General features: G+C 39.7%; 3 protein-coding genes across 6 annotated transcripts in view; 2 read left to right on the plus strand and 1 right to left on the minus strand.

Moving 5' to 3' along the window:
* LOC110968179 (proton myo-inositol cotransporter) overlaps positions 1-14,824 on the plus strand; it is a 108,842-nt gene extending 94,018 nt beyond the window's left edge. Inside the window, exons 6-10 of the mRNA XM_022218025.2 lie at positions 1,455-1,575; positions 8,726-8,851; positions 8,975-9,093; positions 10,860-11,012; positions 11,899-14,824. Coding sequence (XP_022073717.2) covers positions 1,455-1,575; positions 8,726-8,851; positions 8,975-9,093; positions 10,860-11,012; positions 11,899-12,125 — 746 coding nt within the window. The 3' untranslated portion in view covers positions 12,126-14,824. The remainder of the gene's footprint in view (positions 1-1,454; positions 1,576-8,725; positions 8,852-8,974; positions 9,094-10,859; positions 11,013-11,898) is intronic.
* On the minus strand, positions 14,825-23,727 carry LOC110968192 (uncharacterized). 4 transcript variants are annotated; one of them, XM_051946307.1, is made up of 14 exons: positions 21,017-22,065; positions 20,773-20,923; positions 19,607-19,733; positions 19,402-19,459; positions 19,202-19,316; positions 19,007-19,110; positions 17,904-18,025; positions 17,663-17,823; positions 17,516-17,588; positions 17,396-17,429; positions 17,146-17,173; positions 16,953-17,047; positions 15,263-15,935; positions 14,825-15,174 (listed from the first exon to the last, which is right to left on the minus strand). In XM_051946307.1, exons 1-14 carry the CDS (start codon positions 21,041-21,043, stop codon positions 14,987-14,989), a joined length of 1,956 nt encoding a protein of 651 aa, XP_051802267.1. In that variant the 5' UTR covers positions 21,044-22,065; the 3' UTR covers positions 14,825-14,986. The 4 variants fall into 4 exon arrangements, with proteins under 4 accessions (XP_051802267.1, XP_051802264.1, XP_051802272.1 ...); XM_051946304.1 differs by having other exon boundaries at positions 15,263-15,938; positions 21,017-22,060; XM_051946312.1 differs by lacking the exons at positions 20,773-20,923; positions 21,017-22,065 and adding an exon at positions 23,578-23,727 and having other exon boundaries at positions 15,263-15,938.
* Positions 22,440-25,746, plus strand: part of LOC110968199 (ATP-binding cassette sub-family D member 2-like) — a 28,416-nt gene continuing 25,109 nt past the window's right edge. Inside the window, exon 1 of the mRNA XM_022218041.2 lies at positions 22,440-23,803. Within this exon, the coding sequence (XP_022073733.1) occupies positions 22,859-23,803 (945 nt within the window). The 5' untranslated portion in view covers positions 22,440-22,858. The remainder of the gene's footprint in view (positions 23,804-25,746) is intronic.

The following is a 25,746-nucleotide window of genomic DNA, read 5'->3' on the forward strand; positions in this document are numbered from 1 at the left end:
ATTAATGAATTTTTAGTGTTGTTATTGTACATGTTTCCCTTGTTTTTTTAAATTACAGATATAAAGGCACAAACTGTAAAATATGTTCACTTTAAAATTCTGGATTTTTATAGCCTAGCCGCGCTAGACAACCCATGGCAACGAATTTAATTCTCTGCCAGGGTGGGTCAAGTTACCCTCCATAAGGCTCGAGGCTGGATTCTCCTAAAATTGGCCGGACCAATCACCATGAAGTGTAGAATCAGAAGGCGGGCGTAACTAAGTGACGACAGAGGCGTGACGATTCTGACAGAAACAACCGACGCACAATAAACAGTTATCTTTCGACTCGGCTTTGGCCACAGACCTTAAAGATTTGAAGCTAAAATTCAACTTGAAAGATAAACAAAGGACGGCACTGAAGTGTTTCATTGAGAAGAAAGACGTATTTGGACTTATGCCGACGGGATATGGCAAATCCTTAATACACCAATTGGCTCCGCTGGTTGGGAAGCTAATGGGACTTAGCCACAATCCGGCGCTCTAGGAACTACGTCAGCCTATTCGTTGCACTGATTGGTTGTATACCTACCCAGTTGCTCCAGAGTTATTTGAAAGACAACCTTTTAGCCCGCCTCCTTTTTCTTTTAATTTTAATTTTTTGTTATGGATTTCAATTAGAAAAAAAACATTTATTCACAAATATTTTCCATTATTTGAAAGATAATAAATGTAATATGTATATTTAGGATTGAAAAATTCAGAGTATTTTATACATTTTTTCAACACTAAATTACAGATAATATCTTGTAAAAACGAAAAAGAAAAAAGCGTAGTCCCAGTTTGTGTCATTGTTAAAAAAAAACAAAGTCAGAATTTTACATAATGTCTAAATTAAAAACATAAATTTTTCCAAATGTACATTTGACAGTAAAAGTCCTGCATTTTTTGTTGCTGTATTTAAACCAGCAAAAATATCAAATATTTATTATATAAAAATATTAGTTTTTTGAAAGAAAAAAGAAAAATAGTAAATTTGTATATAACTGGTACATATTTGAAAGAGAAAAATGTGTATTAGGGATTCACAAATAGTAAATAACTTCTTTAAACTGTCATTTTACAGATTTTACAGATTTCTAGTAAAATCACTGAAAAAATACTAGTTAAAAAAAGACAAAAACATACGTAATATCCACATCAAAAATAAATTATCTTTACAAATAGTAAATTGCGTGATGAAAAAACTACAGTATTTCAGTGTGTTTAAATAGGATAATTGTTTTACAGATATTTTCAGGGTTGTTTTTTTTTTTTTTGCTGTTCTTACTATTTTTCAACAGATTTTTTCTGGCACGCTTGCTGTCAGATGTTGACCTTTTGTCAGAATTTTGTCAATAATGATCTCAATACGCCCACATTGAGGAACAACACTAATGGTTAATTTTTGTGTGTGTTATTTGTTTTTCTGACAGGCACATGTTTGAGTTTGAGTCTGTTGGCCGTTGGTTTTCTGATTTCGGCCCAACACACTCCTCCCGTCACCTTCCACCCATTAGACCCAGCCATGGCCAACTCTACCTGCTCCAAGTACCAGTGAGTTAACACACACATGTGAAAAACTATTTATCATGTCCTTACAGCAAGGCACTTACTGCACAATAATTATTACATACCCTTAAGTTAGGATCAAAATAAGGGCCATTATAAAGAGCTCAGGACATAAAATTGATATGTGAAGTAGGTGTGAGTGAAGATTTGTGTTGGAAAAAGGAGCTTTACAATGTTAAGATGCAGTGATTCAGTCTTTAAGTGTCTTCTGATGATAATGAAGTGTCACTCTTCACTATTTGTAACACTATGCAAAGGCTTGGATGAATACCTGCAGTGCTCAGTCATGATTTGCTAATGAAACATGTAAAATGAAAGCTAAAAAATAGCATGAGGGTGTCGGCATGAGAAAAGCGCTGCTCACCTCAGAGCACTTCTGTTCTTCTCTCAGCATTTTGCAGTATCAGAGTATCAATTCAGAGTGCAGCCGAGCGCACTCAGTAGTTGAGAGCTTCAGAGGATAAAACTCTCCCGAAAGGATATTTGTGGTGAAGTTCTTGCAGGTTTTCACACATACATTAATTCAGATTTCAATAGTTTCCAAACACATATTCAGACTCAGGGTTAAAATTAATGCCAGCATCAGTTTTGATGGAGAAGTTACTTGTATATTAGTTAACTTTCAATAATACTATTTGAAAAAGTTTTTATATGATCTTGTGGAATGTAACTACGTATATTTACTCGTACTGGAGTTAAGCGCAAATTTCAGGTATACTGCAAATCAAGATTTTGAGCTACAAGACATCTGAAGAGCAAATATATTTTATTATTACTTAAAAACTGTATATATGGCTTCTGACAACTGACAGAAAATTAAGTGACAACTATTGCAAATTGTCATTTTTCATGCAAAATTGGTTCCAGTTTCACAAATATTAAGATTTGTTGCTTAATTTGGGGCCAGATTTGCCTCTTATCTTCAATCCATTTACTGATAGTAATGGAAAGGATCTTAAGGTGCAACCGAAGTGGGGAGGGTCTCCAATTTGGGGACTTTAGAGTTGCACGTTTGCTTTTTGCAGATGATGTTATTCTGTTGGCTTAGTTATGCCAAAACCTCCAACGTTTTTTGCAACCGAGTATGAAGCAGCTTAGAGTCAGAACCTCCAAGTCTGAGGTCTTGGGTTTCTGTCTGGGAAAAAAAAAAAAGGTTAATCTTCTTTCCAACCCTCACATGTGGTCAAGAGCTCTGGGTAGTGATGGAAAGAATGAGGATATGTATACAAGCAGCCAAAATGGTTTTCCTCCACGGGGTTCTCGGGCTCAGCCTTTGAGAGCTAGGACATCGGGAAGAAGTGCAAGTCAAGTCAGCTTTATATATGTAGCACATTTGAAAACAACCAAGAGTGACCAAAGTGCTTTACAAATTCAAAATAGAAAGAAAATATGCAGAGCAAGACAATATATCCAGGTGTCAAAGATCAACTTTAGTTAAAAGCTAGAGAGTACACACAGCTCTTCAGGCAGTACTTGAAGGTATCAAGAGACCGAGCACTTCTAATTTGAGCAGGTAAGCGATTCCACAGACTGGACACAGCCACAGAAAAGGCACTGTCATTTGGAAACTTTAAAGATCATCTGATTGGCCAACCTCACTGCTAAAACTGGAGAATGCACATGCTCAGATCAATAAGAAGATACCAACCCATTTAACACTTTAAAAACAAGCAGTAAAATCTTAAAAACAATTCTGACAGTGAATGGGAAGCCAGTGGAGCTGAGCTAAAACTGAAGTTTTCGACATTAGGATGCATAGGTGGCTTCATTTGGAGATTTTCTGGGAGCTGGGAGAAGATATCGAGGTAGAACCAGAACTTGTTGGAAAGAATACATTTTCTCATCTGACCTGGGAACACCTTAAGATCAGCCCAGAAGAGGGAGAATGTTGCTTGATCTGCAACCGCAACTCAACTCTGGACAAGCAGAAGAAAATGGATAGGTGAATAGAGTGACTGTAATGTAGATACTGAACTTCAAATTGTACACATCACATCACTGTAATGTGTTACTATGTACTGCAATGTTATGCTGTATATGAAGAGCATAGCTGAAGGCCAAATTAGTAATCTTTACCCACCCGGAAGATCAGCTCATAACATAGACTGCATATTGAATATGTGGTATTGTATTCCAAAAGACCTCAGTCATTATATTCAGCACACATTTATCCTTGTGTTTCCTCTGGTCTCTGGGTGATTTATTAACAACTGAATAAAACAAAGGGTCGTCATGGAGATGACTGAGTAAATACTGTTCATGGCTATGTCGTCCCCATCCAAAAGCGGCCACAATTCACTTCATTGTCTTCCTCAGCAAACAAAGAGCAAACACACACACACTGAGCCTGAGTGTGTTTTCATGTGAGGCAGAGATCAGATGCCTCTATGTCCCAATTTACTCTCACTTACACCGACACAAGATGAAACTCATGCGTAGCGTCGGTCTTTCATCATAACGACAAACAACGCCTAATGGACTCACTGTCCAGCGCCCACACACCATAACGCACGGTACCGCACAAACACTGGGGTAATTTGAAGAGATGAGTGCTTTTACCACACTAGAATGACTTCATTGAGTTCACTTTGCTCCCACACATCCCATCGCTGACCACAGCAGCATCAGGAGAGTGTCGGAGCTGCCGCTGGGCTCTTACCGTGGATGGGACGTCCCATTTAAGGACGTATATTCTGAATGACGTTTGACTATGACGAGCCAGCATGAGCTTCTTTGTTTCATTCCTGGAGTGAAAAAAAAAACACTCAAAATCCATTCGGCTTTTGAATGGAACAGACACTGGCCTGCAATATGATGACTGAAGCTCTGTGTGAGTTACTGTACCCACTGGAGTGTTTTGGTTGAAAACTGTTAACTGTTATCATCCCTAAGAATAAGTATGGACATAATACATGACATTAAAGTACTGAGGTTTATACTACATTTACCAAAGTACCAGCTCCCTCAGGGGTTGAGATTGAAAGGAAGAGGCATCACTGTTCCTGTATTGTGGTGTAGAAACTGTACTAGGGTACATATGAAGGGTTACCCCCACATCCATTAGCAAGACAGCAGTACAAAACACTGAACAAACTGTACCATCCCTTTCTCTCTTCGGTGTGTTTTGGAACAGAATGATATTTTATTTCGGCTTTTGTACTTTATGGACAAGAGAAAACTCACGTAGATGTCCAAATGTGATACATAATTGTGGAATTTGCACTAATTAGCCACATTAAAAACCACTTACCTAATACTGAGTAGGTGCCCCTTGTGATGCCAAAACAGCATATGTCATGGACCTGGGGCCTCTTAAGGTGTCCGGCAGTGTCTGGCACTGGAACATTGGGAGCGGATTCTTTGGGTCCTATGAGTTGCAGGGTGGGGCCTCTCTGGATCTGGTACATCCCCTGGATACTTGATCACGTTGAGATCTAGGAGAGGCTGGAGGCCAGTTAAATTTGCTTAAGAAGACCTGTTAAAGTAATCCAACGCAACCTCTTGATTTAACAATCAATCTACGTTTCAATCTTCACCTGTAGTCATGAGCTCTGGCTAATGATTGAAAGCATGAAGTTATGGATACTTGGTGCTGAAATGAGTTTCTTCTATAGACTGGCAGGGTTCAGTTGCTCAGATATTCAGAGAGAGCTCAGAGTTGCTCCTTCTTCTCTTTAAAAGGAGCCAACTGAGGTGCTTTGGCCATCTGATTAGGGAGTCTGATGGACACCTTCCTTTTGAGGTTTTCTAGGCATGCCCTACTAGGAGGAGGCTCCAGTGCAGACCTAGAAATCATTGGAGTGACTATATATCTCATCTGGCCTGGTAACACCTTGGGATCCCCCAGAAAAAACTAAAACATTACTTGGTAGAGGGATGCCTGAAGTGCCCTCCATAACCTGCGATCACGATGACTCGACTTCAGATAAGCAGAATAAAATGGACTGAATGACTTTTTTACTGAGTTTCATGGACAAATATTCTACAAAAAAGTATTTTTGTGATGATATCCTGTATAGACATGGGCTTTTCTGGTTTCTGTGTGGGTCTGTGCACAATCAGTGTCTGTCCTCTCTCCTTCTATATATATATTATCTATTTTATTGTTTTGAATGCTGTGAATCCTTCTAGGGACACTCAGCCAGCATCGCTACCAGATATACGAGTATCCCATGATACATGTATCATGGGCACTCTTTAGTTGTTTTTTTATCTATATTTCCTGGGTCATTGCAATCCTTTTCCCTTTTAGTGTAAATAACTTTTTCCAGGTTTTATATGGAAACTAGGATGTGCAAGCCTCTGTCCCAGATTGGTTCCTGCACTTAGACCCTGCTCAGCCTGTTGCTTTGCCCACTCCCTACCCTCCTACTTCTACTGATTAGACCCCAGCATTGTTCTCTAATCAAGCTGTGTTCATCATCAAAGCCAGCTTTTGTAGCTCTGAGCGGCTTTGATTTGGCGTGAGCAGTTTGCCTTTGTGTCTCTTTATTTTGTGTTTCTTCAACTTTATTCTGAGAAACTTTTGGCTGAGTGCATGAGACACTTGTCGCTGAATGTTGGGCTAAATTAAGGGGTTTAACAAGTATAACTTGTTAAATTGCAGACCAAATAACTGTCTACACATCATGTTAATGGATGCTACTCCCACCTGTTACTTTTCTTTTGGCTGCTGGGTGCAGGTAAGGCAGCACATCATTTGATTTTGGAGTTCTTGCATGGTGAAAACAAATGAGGCAGGTGAGCATGAACCTTATAGTTAGAAGTTCTTCTTTTGTTTATACTAATTTCTTTTTTGAGTTGCATCCATCGCCCTCTGTTCTTCTCTATGTAATCTGGGTCGATTTTTTTTTTAGTTAACCCAAAAGACCTACTTCTCATTAAAATCACAATCAACTTAGGTTCACTGTGACCATCTCCTTGTTTATTTGTTACTTCCCTTTCCTCCAGTGAGCTAGGTCATAGCAGTGCATTTGGAAAAGTTTGAGTTTGTGGGAACACAAGAGGCATTTGCATTGCAGATGTGGGTTATGTCTTGTAATATGTACATATGCTGCTGCTTTGAAGAGGTGTTTTCCTTTTGGTGAGATCAAGAAGATTAGAGATGTGCTTTGGGGGAATCTTGAGTGTGTAGGATACACCTCCACCACAGCTGTGGACTGTCTAATTATGAGCGGTATTATGGGCTGTATTTAATGCCACGTTATGATTGACAGGTCTTGAGAAAGGTCCTTGGAACCGAAACGTTGACCTTTTGAGTAAATCGATGCAGAGCTGATGAATATATGAGGGAATGACTGCTTTTTAAGAAGTTGGATGTATGCAGGATTTGACTCCTTGCACCAAAAAGGAGATCAAGCAAGTGGAGGGTGTGTTCCCGTCTGCTTCATTTGAGTTTGGAAGCTGGAACCACGCCTTGGGTAACTACTCAAACCACACCTGAGTAGTTCTTGTGGTGTGGCAGATTGCATGGTCTTGATTTGGAGGCTGTTGCTATTAGTGTGTGTTTGGTCTGTCTCAATGTTTATGTAGGTGTTACGTGTCAAAGAAACATCCGCTTAAATGTCAAGACCCAAGGTTTCTCAGCAGAGCATTGCATTGTAATGAGATGATTAACCCTCTGCACCTCAAGCAGTTTCTGGCCGTTGCTCCCGTCATATCTTTACTTGCAGGGGGCTCATTATTTACTGCAATAGAAAGTCCTGCACCTCTATGGAAACGGCACAGCCATGGCTGGAAGTAGACAGAACTCAGAAATGTCTTATGTGCTGTATAAGAACATTCTAATGCCATAGATCATAAAAAACAACAAAAGTAGGGATGCACAGGTAGCTGAGCTGACTGAGCAGGCGACCCGTTAACAGGGGCTATAGTCTCCGACATAGCAGCCTGGGTTCAATTCCAGCTCAGGACCCTTTGCTGCAGGTCTTCTTCCCATTCTTCTCCCTACTTTTCTGTCTGCCTCTTTACTAACCTGTCTAATAAAGTCAACAAAAGGGCAAAAAAAAAAAAAAAAAAAATTAAAAAAACAACCAAGGTAAACAAAATTTTTTCTCTTACAGCTGAGTCACTAATGGTGTCACAGTTGTGCCAAGAAGTGCAGATGTATTAGTCTTTTAGAAAATCTGTTTAGTGCACAGGCTTTATTTTTGGCAAATATTTAAATTAGACATGCAGAATGAAGTTATTTTTGATGAAATATTAGGAATTTATGCACAGATTTAGGTAATTTTTCCAATGGATTGTATGACACAGATGAATAGTTCAAGGACTGTTGGAAAGCTAAAAATCCAACCTTTCTTCCTGTTTATGGAGTTTCTAGTTCTAAAAAAAATGTATTTCAAACCTGGTAATGTCATTGACTTCAACTGTTACTAGTTTTAACGTTAAGCCTGATCATTGTATATTTCCATGAGACATTTTTTAAATTGCGTTGTCTGAATCTCAGCTAAAGCTCCGCTGCTGCATCTCTCTCTTCCCTTTTCCACATTATTGACTTGCAAATACCTGCCATTTATTTCAGTCCTTGACCTCAGTGTGTAATAAGAGAAAGGTGTCTCGTACACAGGCTGTAAAAATAGACCTCTGAAACAAAACGCACATTCCATGCGCTTCATTAGGTGCAAAAACATCAAACTTGATGGAACTGCTGGGAAAACATGGCACAGCCTTGTGAGAATTTCACATCTCAGAGACGAAGCATTTGAAACCCTCTTACAATGTGAACTGCTGATCCAAAAACTCATCACTTATAAAACATGACGTGAGGGGAAAGAGTGGAAAAAGATGCAACTGATAGTGAATCCTACACGAAGAGTATTTTGCTCTTAATTTTGATTTACTACTTCCAGTATGTGAGGAACATTAAAGTCATTTGGGTAATGAGGGAAGTCTCAATTAAATGCGTGGGAAGCTGATTTCTGTCATAACTCCATCAAGTAGCATGAAGTAGGTGGATAAGTGCATTTTCAACTCAAACTTTCAAAATAAGCGTATCAGTTTTCTTCAGTACAAAACCAAAAAACTGTAATAAAAAGTGAAGGAATGTGGTTTCAGGAGCTTACATGCTGTTTCATTGATTTTTTTTTTTTTTTTGAGATAAATTATAACTAATGCGTCTGTGTTTGGCTCTCAGGCTGTGTGAGCCGTGCATGCTGGACCCCGGATGTGGATTCTGTTACAGTGAGAACAGCTCGGCGCTACTCACCTCCTCCTGCGTTCCCGTCAATAAGGCCTCCACCGAGCACGCAGCATGGGGCAGGTGAGTCACAGGATGCTCAGTGTGGATGCTGCGCTGTGGCAGAAAAAAAACAAAAAAACTTATGATTCGAATGAGAAAATTAAATGACAGACTTCACCTTGAACTGAGATTTATCTCCTCCAGATGCTCCAACTCCACCCTGATGAGAGATCACACCTACTGGGCCTACAACTACTGCCCCACCTCCTACTCCTGGCTGGTTTTACTGGGTCTGATGTTCTACCTGGCTGCTTTTGCTCCAGGTAAGAGATTAAAGCTCGGTACAAAAAAAGCAAAATGTAGGATTTGTGTAAATGTGCTACAACCACACACCAAAGCCTGATAGCAAAGCTGAGTCTGCCTCTGTTGGCTGCAGATGTGTTTACCCGAGCGCTTACAAAGGTTTAAGGATTCTTCATAATCCCACTAGCTCTGGCTTCAGGTGTCCTTTACAGCAAGGATTGTAGATCTGATAAAACGCTCAGCTGAACAAACAACTCTCGTCTCATTTCAGCTGGATGTTTGCCACAGCCTGAAAGAAGCACTCCGTGAACTTCTTAATCCGTATAGCACTTTTCCTAATACTAGGTGATAAAAAGACAGGTGTGACTTACTTTGCTGTACCTGAAACAACAAAATTCCACACAAAAATTGTCAAATGTACCTTTCTAGTATTTACAACAAAAGAATACTGTGTGAAACTCACTCTTCCAGTTTCCTTGAAAGGACTTCCATCTGATTTGTGAACGTTCTGTGTGAAGCATTGCAGGAACAGGTGGAGCTGTTGCAGTTCACAAGCAATACAAATTAAGGATTGTGACCCTTAAAATAAGTGAAACTCAACTTGAATTCTTTATACAGATTTTGTACATTTGTCTTTGAGATTCTTGGGTAAGTTCACCGTTTCAAATTTGACATTGGTTGCAATGTTTTGATTGTCAGCAAGACAGTTTTAGGCAATCACAGCTGCGGCAGAGTCGAGCTCAGTTTAGTGTAAACGTTTCCAAAGCTTCAAATGTCTGGGAGAACAAAAAGTTATCAGACAGAAAAAAGGCTGTTTGTACAACAGTGGCACAACATGTTGTACAAGCTTCTCCCCTAGTCACTGTTCTCACTTATACTGTATGTTAATACAGTAAAGCTACAATAAAGTGCAATAAAGCTGTTTTCATTTAAATATTTTTTTCTATTTCTGTAGTCAGACAACAGAATGAGTATGAAATCCTGACTGAAACATGGCCCGTTAAGACTACAAGCTGCTGCTCTGCGCCATTAAAATCGTCATGTTACAACTGCGATATTGCCTGAAAAACCTGAAAACCTCATCGTACGAACGAGTTAAAAACAATGGCTGTGCTGTGACTTCAACAATATTTCAATATAAAATGATCACTCAGACAGAAAGTTAGAAATTTCTCATCTTGTTTTGGCCGGTCAGCTGTTTCCTCCCACCACTGTCAATCACAAACACAGAGTCTTCTTCCTGAAGGGGGCGTGGACAGTACACCACAACATAGAATTAGAAGCTACAATAAAAGTGAGAGAACCATCACAAGAAGCAGAAATAGAGTTGCTTTGGCTGTTTTGTCCATATTAGATTTTTAATATACAACATAGATAATGGATATAGATTGACCTTTTTTATTTTGTTAAGGGGCTTAATAGAATCTTGGACTTCTTTTGGAGTTGCACTAATTTAAACAATAAGCCATATTTTGAATGTATTTTTTATCATGTTATAGTTGACAGTTTTGCACTTTAATATGTAAACCTTTTGTTAGTAGCAGCCCTATTTCTATATCATAGAAAATATGTAGTATTTTCAGACTTTTATCACCTTCGTATAGAAATATCCATTCTCTTGACATCCCTACCAACACGGTTATTTTCAGACAAGGTGCAGACATGCAGGGATGCGATTCAGAGCTCAAGCCTGCCACAAAAACACAATATATCTCTCCATCTGTCTTCCTTTTTTTAAACGTCTCTCCATCTCCCACAAGGCTCATTTCTCATTTCTCCATCCCAGGTATGGGGCCAATGCCGTGGACTATCAACTCTGAGATCTATCCTCTGTGGGCCAGGAGCACTGGAAATGCCTGCGCCGCCGGAGTCAACTGGACCTTCAACATCCTGGTGTCGCTCACCTTCCTGCACCTGGCTCAGTACTTCACCTACTATGGTCAGCAAAATAGCTAGCTTTAAAATGTTTTGTTTATTTTTGAAGAAGAAAGATGAGTCCTCATTCGATTCCATCAATCCTTCCCCAAAGTAGATCTTGTGTAATAACTCTATCCCTTTGGCAAAACCAGCAGTCAGGTAACAGCTGACTGATGCCCTGAAGCGTTGTTTTTTTCCAGCCTTCTCGAATACCTCCTCAGTGTTCCTCAGCAGCAGGTTTCTCCTCAGACAGGAAGGAACTGACCTTTCGTGGAGCTTGAAATTGATCCATCAGGGGTGACTGTGGAGGCATCCTGAGACATACTGGGTTAATTATCGATTCACTCATTCATCCGGTTGATAACAATCATTCACCAAGAAGAGAAAAACTCAGTGAAAGCTGGAAAAACACGCTGATGCTATCACAGAAACGGTATTTAGCATTACGCACGCACTTGGTTGTAACTTTAAAATGCCATTTGGTTTTGACAAGGAGAAAATGGAGATCACAATGGCAAGAAAAATCTCATTAAACCTCTGTTTCTAGGTGCGTTTGGGTAGTTATTTTCCTCCCGTTAACCTTGCTGTAATGGCACTTTGACAAGGGCATGTTGCTTATGTTCCACATTTATCATATGGTGACCGACAGTCTGATAGCGGTATTTCAGTTTGGTAAAACATTTTCATTTTTCAGCGCACACAAACATCTCCGTAGAGGTGCGTGGGCAGCTCACATCCAATATTAGCTGCCTGGAGGATCTACTGTCACCATCAGCGATTCTTTTTCTGGCAGCGCATGAGAGAACGTATTTATAAAAGGCGACTGGAAAGTTGTGCCGCTGTGTTTTATGTCTTTGTGGGTGGTTGTCCTTAGTGACGCTGTGTTCTTTTTGGCTTTGTCTTCCTAGGAGCCTTCTTCCTCTACTCCAGCCTGGCCTTGCTGGGTTTTGTCTTCATCTATGGCTGTCTGCCAGAGACTAAAGCCCGGCGTCTGGAGGAGATCGAGGCGCTGTTTGAAAATCAGCTCTGTTCATGCGGCGCCTCTGATTCAGACGAAGGACGGCAAGTCGAGTACATTCGGGTCAAAGGTTCAAACTACCACCTATCGGACAACGATGCGTCAGACGTGGACTAGTGGGCAGCGTTGGTAACCCCCCCTCTGGGTGTTTGGTTGCTTTGCTGAAACATACAGAGTGGTTGGGTTGGTTTGTCATAGTTTTCTTTTTTTGTGTGATCTGAGGAGTTTCCCTCAGTGTGCGGTTAAGAATTACAGCCTAAAAGACCCTTTTGCTTCAGTCAGTTAGTTCACTTTCAAATCAGTCAGTTCAGGAAATCAATGATGATGCTTCAGCTAGAGTGTGAATGTTTTGCTTTTAGCTTATTCTCTGAATTGAAGGTGAACTGACACCTGATCTGGTACAAGACCTGCTTTAGCCAGTTTTCAACCAGTATCTCAACTACGACAGTCTTTGCCTTGTCCATTCATAACAAAACAGACATGCATATAGAGGTTTCAGTGTATTTTTCACAGAGACACGTTAATTACACAAACTATAAGGGACTTTTTCTCTCACATAAAGTCAGGAAAATGGCCCTAATATTTTGTACAGTTGTTTAAATATCATTAATATATGATGTTGTGCATAAAGTATAAAGTATCCCAGAGCATTATGTCAGAACTCCATTGAAAAAGGTGCAGTAAATGTGGTTTTTGGAAACCAGGTTTGTGCGTCCGCGAAACTTTTGTTGGCTCTTGTCGATCTATAGTACCATTATGCCTTTTCTGTATGAGACGCATCTCGGTTAAATGTCGTTTGGGCTAGTAGAGTAGCACACTAACGCCAGTTCCTCATGATGACAGTCTTTAGTTTGTGGTCAGTGTTGGTATTTTTTAGAAAAGCAATCACCAGAAATGCACAGTGTGTTGTTACATCAGTGGATGTCTCAAGAAAACCACTGTAGTGGCACTGAAAGGATGAATTTATGTTGCTACGGTTTGTTTATTTAAGTATTTATTTAAATTTATTTAGCTTTTTTCAATCTTTTTTCACACAAATTGCTTTATTTTTTTATTTCAATCCTATTGTATACCTGCTTCTAAAAAATTGCAGTTTTTAGCAGAATACTACAGTTTGCCACACTGTACATGATCCTAGTAACTTCTGGATATACTGTATATAGTATCCAGCGAAGACAACCAGTCGGTTTAGTCTGTAGCGTTAAAGTAAAACTTTAGTACGATAAATGAGATTTTAAAGTATTTGATAATATTAGTGCCTGTGCATTGTGAAGGTGCCTAATGGCCACTGTTTTCCAGTCACATTCCCCTGTAGCTTTATTTACTTATGCATATTTGCGTTTCACCTGTGATGGAATGTTATTTATTTTTTATCATCATTTTATATATTTTTGTCTTCCTCCATAGCCTTCTGTACAAACAGCAGAGCATATCATTTTTGGGGTTTCTCGTGTCAAATGTCGAGGAGTAGGCTTTAGCGTAATTCGCCGATGTTGTTTTGTAAACCTTGTAAAACTGTGGGAGGTTGCACCTTGTTAGTCAAATAGGTCTCTGTGTAGCAAAAACTGTTGGAAAGTAGACAACAGAGTAATTTTGTGTTACAAAATAAAGCAGGTAAATAACGAATTAACAGGCTGCTACTGTGGCAGTCCTAATCCATTATGATTAGTACAGTTTAATACCGCTTTTTCAAAAAACAAATCAAATAAAGCTTGCCATTAACGTCTGCAGTGACTCATTAAAAGTCAGTGGTATTTACACCAAGTATTGTTATAATTTTGGTATTTTCCAAGTGTCACAGTGACACACGGGTGACAATGGAAACCAGTATAAATAAAACCAAATTCCTCTCACTAATGGCAAGACAATAGGAATATACTGCATCTTACTGTCCAGAAAAATAGCTTCAACAGGTCATAGTCACCCGTTTGTTTACTAATCATTCTATTTTGTAATTGCTGATGATTTTTCAAAGCATTCCACACATTTTAAAGATCAATTTGACTAAACTTGTTTGATAGACATATCAAACCATAGTATGTAACGCATTACAATCAACAAAAAATCTACTTTTCAACATATGCTTTGGAAAATGATCAGCACTAATATAGTAAAGCTCCTGTGATTTGCTGTTATGGAGCTAAAACATGCAGAATAGCAGTCTTTAAAGCAAGTGGGATAAAAGAAAGATGATAAACTTGGACCAGTTTTTGTACATTGTGAATTGCAGTCAAGAAATACAACAGAAAATGGGTTGATATTCTCCACGAAGGGAGACTGAAAGGTGGAGAAAACTACGACTGACTATAATTCAAAATGCAAATGTATTCTTATAAGTGTTTGTCAAGGAAGAGCTGTCTTAAAACCACACAAACTAGTTTTGTACTGAAAGTATTATTGCAGATACACACACATACACACACAGATCAAGCTGTCCGTAACACAGATTGTGTAATGAAAACTTGTGTCGACCAAATATTTACCGTGATTGTTTGCGGCTGCGCCTTGTCGAAGATAATGTGGTGTCCAGCCCTTAACATCCAGTTGTGTTACCACTGTCCTCCTCTACCACAGTAGGGGAGAGCATTCCATGTGTACTTATGGTGAAATGGTTGCAATTTTTTTCTATGTGAACCAACTACATGTTTCTAAAGTTTATCAGGAACTACAAAAATACAAATAAACAAGAGTGCTGTAAAGTATATTTGATTATTGTTCAAGCTGTAAATGTTTTGCTAGAGTTTATATTATATAAAGATAAATATCTTCATGAAATCTTCTGTATATGGGGAAAGAAATAAACTTATGAATCAGAATGAAGCTTTGGGGTTTTATTTTTGCTCTATTGCAACATTAGGAACAAACAGTATATCATGTGGTTTTATAGCTTAAAACTAACTGTTAAAACAACATGCACAGAACAAATGTGCTTTTTTCCAGCTGATTTCATAGATCTACTTTACTTCTGTCCGACGTCCTCATCCTTCCTTCTTCCTCTGCTTCATAAGAAGCAAAATGTCAGCTATTTCCTGAAGGGTCTCGGCCTCCTTTGAGAGTTCGATAACTCCGGTTCCAGATGTGACCTCCTCTTTCCCTTCATCTGACGGAGCTTTCAGCGGATTCTCACGCTGCCGTCTCTGATCTCCACCTCCTCCATTCTCCTTACCTGAATTAAAAAGGAAAACGACAGCAAGATTTAAAATGAAAATCTGTCTTAAGGAACTGATGTTGAATGTTTCACTCTCATGTTATACCTCTGCCACTGCTCAGAGCATCCAGAAAGGGATTTATGGGTCTCTGTCGGACCATTTTGCCACAGTTGCTAGCAGGGAATATGTTCACGATGCCTGATCGAAAACTGGACTTCAATTTCTTGTTGCTCCAAGTCATCTGCTTCCCTTCGCTGCTTGAGATTTCTGATGGAACTGTGAGTGTGGCCGGCTCTGTAGCGGTATCAGTCTGCCTCTCTGTGGCTAGATGCTGCTCTGACACGTCAACAGGTGGTAGATACCAACCAGGAGCTGCTTTGGTCTTTGCAACAAAGGTGCACTGAGTCGAAGCATCGCACATCTCCGCCCTGGGATTTTGTGCAGTTTGAGTCGCAGCATCTTGAGTTTTAATGGGTGTTTTCTTGCATTTGCACAACTCTGAGCTCTGAGTGGGAGACAGAGGAGATAAAAACAAAGCTGTGCTGCTTCCTGTCTGTTGGATGCTACTTCCAAAGGCTCTATCTGGGCTACGCATGTTCTTCATAACTTTCTGATCATTTCTGAAGTTCTCTTTGGATTTTATTAGAGGTGTGGGAGGCCTGGACTGAGAGACGCTGTGTTTTGGATACCCCTGTGAGGTGCTGTTTGGGTTCAAGGGTTCTGCGCCACATGTTAGATCCATGTAAGAAGCCTGGAGAGAAGGTTGACAGCAATCTTCCTGCTGATATACAGGTAGAAGAGGAAAAAATAGCAGTGTTTGCGTCAGATTGCAAAAAAAAAAACAACTGTCTTTAGATGTGCAACAATCGGCAACTATACATCAGCAGCACGGAGCAAAGAACATTCTACAGTGTTAATTTTATTTTATTATTTTATTTAACCTTTATTTAACCAGGAAAGATCCCATTGAGATTAAAAACCTCTTTTCCAAGGGAGTCCTGGCCAAGATAGGCAGCAGCAGATACAAAACAGTTATAAAATCACACAGTTAAGACATGATTAATATACGAAAATGCATTAATGTATAAATTCTAACAGCAAAACCATGACTAGAAGTAGAGAACGCCAAAATATACTGTGCGCAGCATCATCCAGTTATAGTACTATAAATTATGTAAAAAGAAAAAAAAACTTAGAGTCGACATGCAAAACATTTTTTTCCAATTGCCCTAACTGTTACCAATAGTGGAAAAATAGTGACTCTGCGTACTGCAGATATTCTACCACTTGCACTTTAAATTTGTTTCCACATTTGCCTTCTATCTTCTAATTTTACACAGTCTGCAGTTCAACCCAGTTTAGCTTAAAAGTCCCTGAATTTTTGTCACATGACTGTTGGTTGCAGCTAAGTTACTAACAGCTTCACAGTTGTGGCAAAGAGCACAGATTTTTTGTTTTTTACACATCCGGGTTAATGTTAAGCCGCGAGTCATGAGGAATAAGATGATTTTGCTGAAACATCAGTTTTAAGCTAAAATTAAGTGAAGTATTCTGATGGAGCAGCATATGATTGATGGGTAGTTCAACAACCATGTGACAATTAAAAATATGACAATTCTTTCTGTTTTTACATTTTGTAGCTATGACAAATTGTGTAAGTTTGGTGATTTCTTTTAAAGAAAGTGAGTTTTTGCTTCAGATGGTAATTACATTCTTAAAAATTCAATTTGAATGTCGACTACAATCAAAGTACTTCAGACAGTTGGACAAAACTTCCCAGAGAAACCTCACTTACATCATTTGAGTCTGAACTGTAGTAACCTCCTCCGCAAGAACAATTTGGCGAGCGGTCAAAGCCATTCATGGGCTCAGTGTAGTGTCCGAGGCATGCTGAGGGATTAAGGAGGACATCTATTCAAATTTTTGTTTTTCCTCCAACATATGCACAGTAAATGAGGGGCTTAAGTGGTGATGCTTGAGACACTTACAAAAGTTCATGTCAGTGCAGTTGGAGAACTGTGAATAAAACAGAATAAACATCTGACATTGCAGCTGTACACTTTTAAAAACTCCCATGAGGACAAGTTTCCAAAAATTGTTTAATACTTATTTCAGCTTCCTCAAATGTTTACTGTTTTTTTCCCTCTAAATTCTGTTATTTCTAGCCCCTTTACAAACTCAACCACTTGGTGGCAGCAAAATTCCAACATCACACACTCATGTATGAGAGCCACTTACCTCCACTTCCATGCACTGTGAATCAGGCACAGTTCTGACAGTAAACAAAGAAAATCCGATATTGATTAGTAATTAAATCACACTGAAATGTTTGATTACATTTGAAGTGCAAACACTTACTGCGGTGTTGAAGGTCTGATCGATTTTTCGTCTGTTGGGTATATTTTGGATTTTGCACTCCCAAAATGAGAAGCTGAAATGAAGTTTCATGTTAACCGCGTAAAAAAAAGTAATTGTGCTTGTGTTAAAATGACAAGTAACCTTCACCTTCATATTCTTCATTATTAAACCCGCTGAAGACGTCCTCCTCAAACTGCGGTGTCGCTTTTGACTGGTTCAGCATGAAGTCCAGGATGGGCTCATTATCTTCAGGTTGGTTGAGGGAGAAGTTGGCTGTATGTCCTGCACAGTCTCCTGTCTCAGTTTTACTGCAATAACAGACATGTTCTTAATAAACAGTTGATTCAAGGCGAGAAAATAAACCATCTAAACTAGAATTTGCTCTCACTGCAGTTGTGGATTTCTAAAGAGAACGTGGGCTGCTGTGGGGGTCTCCTGTTGGAGAAGGTTTGATCCACAGGACCAAGGGACAGCATCTGTCATGCCTCTGGGCTGGGAGAAAGGCTGAAACTAAGAAAAGAAAGTCAGCCTCAATATTAGGGCTGCAATCAATGATTACTTTCACTGGCCATTAAGTTTATGAATGAATTATTTAGTTGACAAAATGTAAAAAGACAGTGAAAAATGTTGATCGGTGTCTCCCAAAGCTGAAAATGACGACCTCAAATGCCTTGTATTGTCCACAACCCAAAGACATTGACTTCACGGCCGTAAAGGAGGAAAGAAACCAGAAATTCCTCAAACTAACTGATCAATTTTAAAAATATTCAGTGAATTATTTATTAGTTAACAACTAGCTAATGAATTTTTGCAGCTCTATTTGAGAACAAACACACATTTTATTTCCCAAGCTTTACTGTTTTCTCCAGAAATAGTTTGGTGTGTCAATGACTTAATATGTGACTGAAATACTATATACATACATAGTAGTGTAAATATAAGATACTGGTTGATGTAGAAGGCACAATTTTACAGTTTCCTTGGAAATACGCATGCTACACATTGATATCACGTATTTAGTTGCATTGAACTGGAACGTACATACGTCTTTTGTACGACTGAAACATGGATTTACAGTTACTGCTACTCATTAATTCTGCACCTTGGATCACAATATTATGTTAAATTGCCAGCGAACAGAAAAAAACCTTGAAAACTACAGCTCTAATGTGAAAACGTTGGATTTACACAATGTGTACATACATGCTATCACAATATCACTGAATCTGGTAGATTTAACGGTGATATTTCTGCTTAAACAAAATCTTTAGTACCTGTTTAATAACATCAAGACGGAAATAATTAGGGGCTTATTACTTTGAAGGAGCAAAAATTCTGTGGTACTAACTTGTTTGTGTCTGTCAGGTGGGGCGCGGTTAAATCATGTGAAGCTATATGTGATTTAAATGTTTTGAAATCTGTGTAAGAACTGCAAATGTAACCAGAACACATTGGTGATATATGAATTTGAAATAATATCATTTTCACTACCTTATTTTGTTGAAAACCTGAGGCGTTCCAAGATGCAGAAGAGCAATGGGCCAGAGGCTGAAGCTGACTTTGCTTCTGTTGTTTCAGCTGCAGGGGAAATATTTCTGAGGAGAGCCGTTTTGTTTGGTCATTGCAAAGTAAAAAACAACATCATGTAAAAGTCTTTACTGTGAGGTTGTTCTTTAAATATGCAACCTTGTCCTGAGGAGGTGGATGAGATGGAGGAGAAAGGGCTAGAGGGGACAGTTCTGGGCGGTCGGTAGTCGGATGCACTGTTGTCTGAGAATGCTGATTCAAGCACTGGTGAAAGCTTACGCAAAAATAAGTTTATTAGCGACGGTCACATTAAAAACACAAGTGACAGAAAAATGTGCAATAGCTGTAAAGTGACAAACCTGCCGACACTTGAATCCTTGTGGAATAACATTCTTTCTTCTTCTGACTTCTTGAACACTAGATATTACCATGAAAATACACTGTGATCAACCGCTTCCATTTCATGCATTATAATAAATGAAGATACTGCTGTTGCATTATTGCATTTTAAAAACCCCAACTGCAACAGTACAACAACTTCGAGCTGAAACACTGCAGCTCTACCTGCTCTGACGCTGGCTGTCCACAAGACTCAGCTGTGACGGTGAACAGGGGCTCATTGGGAGTACGAGAGGCTTGTTTCTCTTGGATCCTCCTTTACTGCTGCCAAGAACTGCTACTTTAGGAGGATCTGAAAACACACTTTGTTATACTAAGGCACAAAAAAAGATGCACCCCAGTGGACAGATAGTACTGTGCAAAAAAAAGATTGAGGCACTTTAAGATATTGATTTGCTGTAGCGTTTGCTGTTTACTGCACTACAGTATGATTCATGACGTTATTTTAAAAAAACACAAACACTAAGTTAACTGTTAGGGCCTAAACCTTTCTACAGTGCTACATAGAAGTAACAGCGGCTGTTATTTTAAGTGTGCTATATAAAAACACAGATGGGCTTTGAGGCATTTGCAAAATTTAAAATAAACTGAACAAAAATATAAATGCAGCATGTGATATGCTATTAAATTACATGCATTCTTTTTCATGTAGGGGAACACGTAGTTGTTGCAACACACAGCATCCTGACAACAGAATCACAAAACAACCAAGAACACACTATATTAGAAATGGCAGTGAGTAGATTGAGAGTGGGATCACAGTCCAGAACTCACTCGACAGTGTGAATTACTGAGATAAATAGAGTTACGGAGGTCGTCGATGTTACTTGTGGAATGTTGTCCCACTCTTCATGGAGGATTTGGCGAAGTTGGTGGACATTTTGCGGGACAGGAACATGCTGTCGAACATGATTTCTGAAACTGGTCTCAAACTATATGAGTTTTTGGGCTAAGTTAAAACCATTTCACCCCTACCAACACTCAGAGGAGAAATCTATTCTGGGATCTTGGTCTGAATTCATGCTCAGCTGAGATTGTGTGGTAATGCAAGATGCTTACAGATGCAGTCCTCGACCTTTTTTGTGCACAATTGGCTAAACTGAACTCTTTTCTAATCACAACAGTAACTCATAGTCAGAAATAAAGACCATATGCATGCTGTGTTTGTATTTTTGTTCAGTTGTGTGCTGTTTTTCTATTTGGAAAAAAAAAAAAAACTTAAGTGCACTTATGCACCGCAGATCTGACGCTCATAGCTACAAAACATTATTCCCATTCACTGATGTCAAGTTTTGCCTCCTATTAGGGTTCATCTTGGCTGCTAATCTCACCTGTACTTGCTTTCTTTGCCGCTATCTGGTTGACGATAAACAGAGTGACCAGGTCCATACTACCTGGACCAGTGTCTGCAGGTGAGGCAGCTGGCAGCGCTAGACCCAAGTTTTTCAGTTTCTGCTGCATTTTTTTCTTTTCGAAAAACTCCTAATAACACATAATAGCAGAATTATACAACTCAGCTACACACTGAGAAGGGACATCTTGTTTGGTCGTGGAAGTGTTATTTTGCGGGCTCACCCTCTGTTTTTTAGCGTCACTCTTCATCACTAACCGGTTCCTGCAATTAACATTACGTCATTAGCTTAAATGTTTATAGCAGCTAATATTAGCGTTAGCATGTCGGCTGTAAACGAAAACGTAGTTTTACCTCGAACCTCCGACCCAGTTCATTTTTCACGGCTATAGCTTCTTGAAAAGCAATTAAATCTTCATCATTGTAAGTGTGTAAACTACAAAGTTAAAGTTACTGTGTGCGTAAATATTTAAATTTAGAGTCCACTGCTGGCTTATAGTTTTTGCTATGTAGCTAACGTTAGCTAAACCTGCTGCAGAGGTGCACGAGGAACGACAGTCAGGCTCAATATTACACAAATAATCATTTTATAGATGTATATTTGTTTATATAGATACTTTGAAGTATTTATTTTAATTACATTTTATTAAGTGGAGATTTATGCAAAATAGGAACATTCGCTTGTTGCATATTTAATCATACAATAGACCCTTTATTTGTTTACAAACATTGTGACGTTTTTTGTGGGCGGGGCTTATGCTGGAAACAAAAGTGGAGCGAGAAGTCAAGCAGGACTGGGAGTATTTAGCTGGGCGCTGGGACTCGAGCATTTTTAACCCGTTAAACGTAAGTGTACCGCCGGCGGTACACTTACTAATTTGCATAGGAATTTAAAGAATGTCCGAAGGCTGCAAACGCGAAGACGACATAAGCCAGTAAACTATTTTGTCCAAAACATGTCTTCAAGTCGGTATATAATCCACCAATCGGTCGTTTTCAAGGAAATGCACCTTGCGATGCGCGTCCAATATTCCCTGTATTTCTCGTCATATTTAACGGGTTATTGTTTTTGATTGTCCAGCCCTTGTTGCAGCATGTATCCACTATATTCCTAAAAAAATGGAAATTTTATATATTTACTGTGTGCATGTATGATAAAAGGAGATGTTCAAACTTCACTCCTTTCACACTGATATGTTAACAAACGGAAAAGAAAATGATACTAATAATAATTATTTGTTTAAAATATTAAAAATCACTTATGAAAAACTTTTCTGAACAAAACCTCAAGGTGCTTAACAGAAACAAAAATAATTTTAAATGATAATAACATCCATTAAATAAAATTAGTGAAGAATAAAGGCATATAGTTTTAGACATACTATGTAATATTTCATTTGCATATTTAAACATAACTTTTCGTAAAACCTGTAGTAAAATAAATAATCCCTGAATCGGAAGTAGTCACCTGAGGAAGTTCCATATTTATGTGTATGAGTTATAAATTGTATAATATTTACATGTAATTTCTTGCCTCAACCACTTTGTATATGTAAAAAGGTGCTCATGTTTTACAACAATATTTGTGAGTGGATAGAAAATTACTGTGTATATTTTATGTACATATATTTTTATAATATATATATTTTTTAAGTAGAGCGAATACAGTAACGGCTGATTTGTTTACGTCGTGACGTAGCGAATCACGTTCAACCGGGGGCGCGACCAATGAGGAACGCCACTGCACGTAAATAAATGACGTCAAGGTAACGGAAACAAGTGCGGAGTGACAGGAAGCTGGCTTTACAAAATAAATCTCCAATTCTTGTAATCGATATGGCGGAACTTTGTTTTGATATCAAAAAGAGGGAAGTGGAGTGATCTTAGTTTATCGTGCTTGACGCTGGCGCTAAAAACAGTAGGATGTAGCGGTACATGTATCGGGCTTCGCTCCACATCAATCCGGCCATCAGGAGTCCCTCTCTGGTTTTATGTCGACGCGGTGAGCCGGGTCTGGGGGATGGGTGTTGGGAGGACCGTCAGCAGAGACGACTAACGTTTGAAAAATGTCCAACATCCTCGATGCGGCGTCCAAAGTAAAATGGGACCGCACGGCTGCTGCGAAGCGAGCCGTGTTTCTTGCGGCTGCCGCGTACGGTGTCAAAACACTGTACCCCATCATCTGCAAGCAGCTCTGCAGAAACACAGATCCGAGGAGCAGCCAACGGGCATCCAAGGCGGAGAACGGCTCCACATGCTCGGGGAAAGGTCCTGCAGATACCGCGGTGCACAAGAAGACATCCCCGGGTGTGAACGCAGAATTTTTTAAGCAGATCCTGGAACTTGGTAAAATCCTCTTCCCCAGGCTCGTCTCCAAAGAGCTCGGTTTGCTCTCCTTGCACTCGGTGGCGCTGATATCCAGGACGTTTCTGTCTATTTACGTGGCCAGCTTGGACGGGAAGATTGTGAAGACGATCGTGGAGAAGGAGCCCAAACGCTTCATCCTCCAGCTGATCAAATGGCTCCTCATTGCCATCCCGGCTACGTTCGTCAACAGCGCCATCCGGTACCTGGAGTGCAAGCTGGCTCTGGCCTTCCGCACCCGGCTGGTGAACCACGCGTACCGGACATACTTCACCGACCAGACCTACTACAAAGTCAGCAACATGGACGGGAGGCTGGCCAACCCGGACCAGTCCCTCACCGAGGATGTGATGATGTTTTCCCAGTCGGTGGCCCATCTCTACTCCAACCTCACCAAGCCCATCCTGGACGTGATGCTCACCTCCTACACGCTGATCCAGACCGCCAGATCCCGGGGAGCCAACGCCACCGGGCCGACCCTGCTGGCCGGACTGGTGGTGTTTGCCACGGCGAAGGTCCTCCGAGCATGCTCGCCGAAATTTGGGAAACTAGTGGCCGAGGAGGCTCATAGGAAGGGCTACCTGCGCTATGTGCACTCCAGGATCATTGCTAATGCCGAGGAAATAGCTTTCTACAGAGGACACAAGGTATGCAGAATATTATGTGGAGGTTTGTATGTGCACACATGTAATTTACAGACAAGATGACTCATGGTGATTCCAAGTAGCTACAAACAAAGTCAGCACAGTGTCATAATAGGTCCGTTGAGAAAGGCCTGGAGGGATGAATGAGCTGTCACATCTTCAATGTGCACGTCAGGATCAATGCTAATGCTAAGGAAATAGCATTTTACAGACAGAAGGTGTGCACAGTTATATGCAGAGGCAGCATCCTGACAACTATGCTGCATTAATTACTTAGGAGAGTACATTTAGTTTATCATGTGAGCCTTCATGAATTAATCAGTGTTGGGCCATTAGCTTAGTATGTTTCTGAGTGATATATAATCTAGTTGACTATTGTGCTGATTCTATTCAGTTTCACCTGATGCTGTGTCAATTCACAACATGCCATCATGTCTTAAGGCACTTCACATAGTAAAGTGCAAAATTATAGTGAGAATTCAGGAGAAAAAAAAAACTCCCATTTAACAGGAGAAACCTGCACCAGGCTCAGGGAGGGCAGACAACTGTCTTAACCAGCTGGGGTTAGAGAGAACAGGAAAGCAAATACATAACGGACAATGACAACGAGAGAAAGACTGGGGAGGTTGGTGAGGTCAGATCAGAGCTCTGCCACTTTCTTCAATTCATGTAATTTGCTGACTAGATGATGCAGAAGTCAGCATAGTGTCACAATAGGTCGGTTGAGAAAGGCCTGCTCAGATGAATGAGTTGTCGCATGTTGAATGTGCACATGAGAGTCATTGCTAATGCTAAGGAAATAGCATTCTACAGACAGAAGGTGTGCACAATATTATGTGGAGGCTGCATTTACTGTGTATACAAGCAAAAATGTGATAGTAATTCAACTGGATGCTAATTACATTTTGATTTATCATGAAAACCTACATGTTGGGCCATTAGCTAGTATGAGTCACGAGTATAACATAGAATCTACTTGATTATTGTACTGGTTTTATTCAGTTGTATTTATATTTTGTCATGTTTCAAGATGCTTCGCGTAGTAAAGTCCAAAATTATATCGATAAATCCAGTAAATCTGATGAAGAAAATGGAAGAAAAACTCACCTTAATGGGAGAAACCTGCAGCAGCACCAGGCTCAGAGAGGGCAGACATCTGTCATAACCAGCTGGGGTTAGAGTGAATAGAACAGCAGATAGTAAACAAACAAACAGTGCATAAAAGATAATAAACAACGGGGAGGTCGGTGTGGCCTGATCAGGACTCTGCAATTAAATAAGAATTTGTGAACAAGACTCATGATATTTTTGAGTAACTACAAACAATGCCAAAGTCAGCGTCATGTCATAATAGGTTGATCTCATTGTAATTATCTGGGAATTACGCAAACAAAACAAACCAGCTGGAGACTGGAAGATAAATGAGCCATCACATCTCAAATGCTGCACTCCTGGATCATTACTAACGCTAAGGAAATAGCATTCTACAGATGTAAAATATGCAGAACATTATGTGGAGACTGCATTTAAAGTGTGATAATAATGAAATTGGAGAGTAACTACAATTTACCATGTGAGCCTACAGTAATGCATCCGTTTCGGGCTATTAGCTAGTTTGTTTCTGAGTATGACATATAGTCTAGTTGAATATTACGCTGATGTTAGCCTACAAATACATTCAGTTCAGTTTTATTTACATAGCACTACTGCACCCGTATGAGAGCAACCCAGTAAATCAGCCACTGACCCATTAGCTGGAGAAACCTCCAGCAGAAACAGGCCCAGGCAGGACAGTCATCTGCCTCGGCCGGTTGGGGTTAACCCTCGTGTTGTCCTTACCAAAAAATGTTGTTGCCTTGTCTGAAAAAAGTCCAAAAATCCAGAAAAAATTTCCCCAAATTGATAAAAAAAATTGCAAAATCTTCAGGAAGAAAATTCCTGAAAAG

This window comes from Acanthochromis polyacanthus, chromosome 1 (genome assembly GCF_021347895.1).
Source record: "Acanthochromis polyacanthus isolate Apoly-LR-REF ecotype Palm Island chromosome 1, KAUST_Apoly_ChrSc, whole genome shotgun sequence".
Taxonomy (NCBI): domain Eukaryota; kingdom Metazoa; phylum Chordata; class Actinopteri; family Pomacentridae; genus Acanthochromis; species Acanthochromis polyacanthus.

Coding starts and splice junctions, on each gene's coding strand:
- LOC110968192 (XM_051946304.1), bottom strand. CDS start 21,043: ATGAAGAGTGACGCTAAAAAACAGAGG. Junction 19,734..20,772: donor GGCAAAGAAAGCAAGTACAG/GTGAGATTAGCA, acceptor GTGTGTTTTCAG/ATCCTCCTAAAGTAGCAGTT. Junction 17,430..17,515: donor ATCAGACCTTCAACACCGCA/GTAAGTGTTTGC, acceptor GTTTACTGTCAG/AACTGTGCCTGATTCACAGT.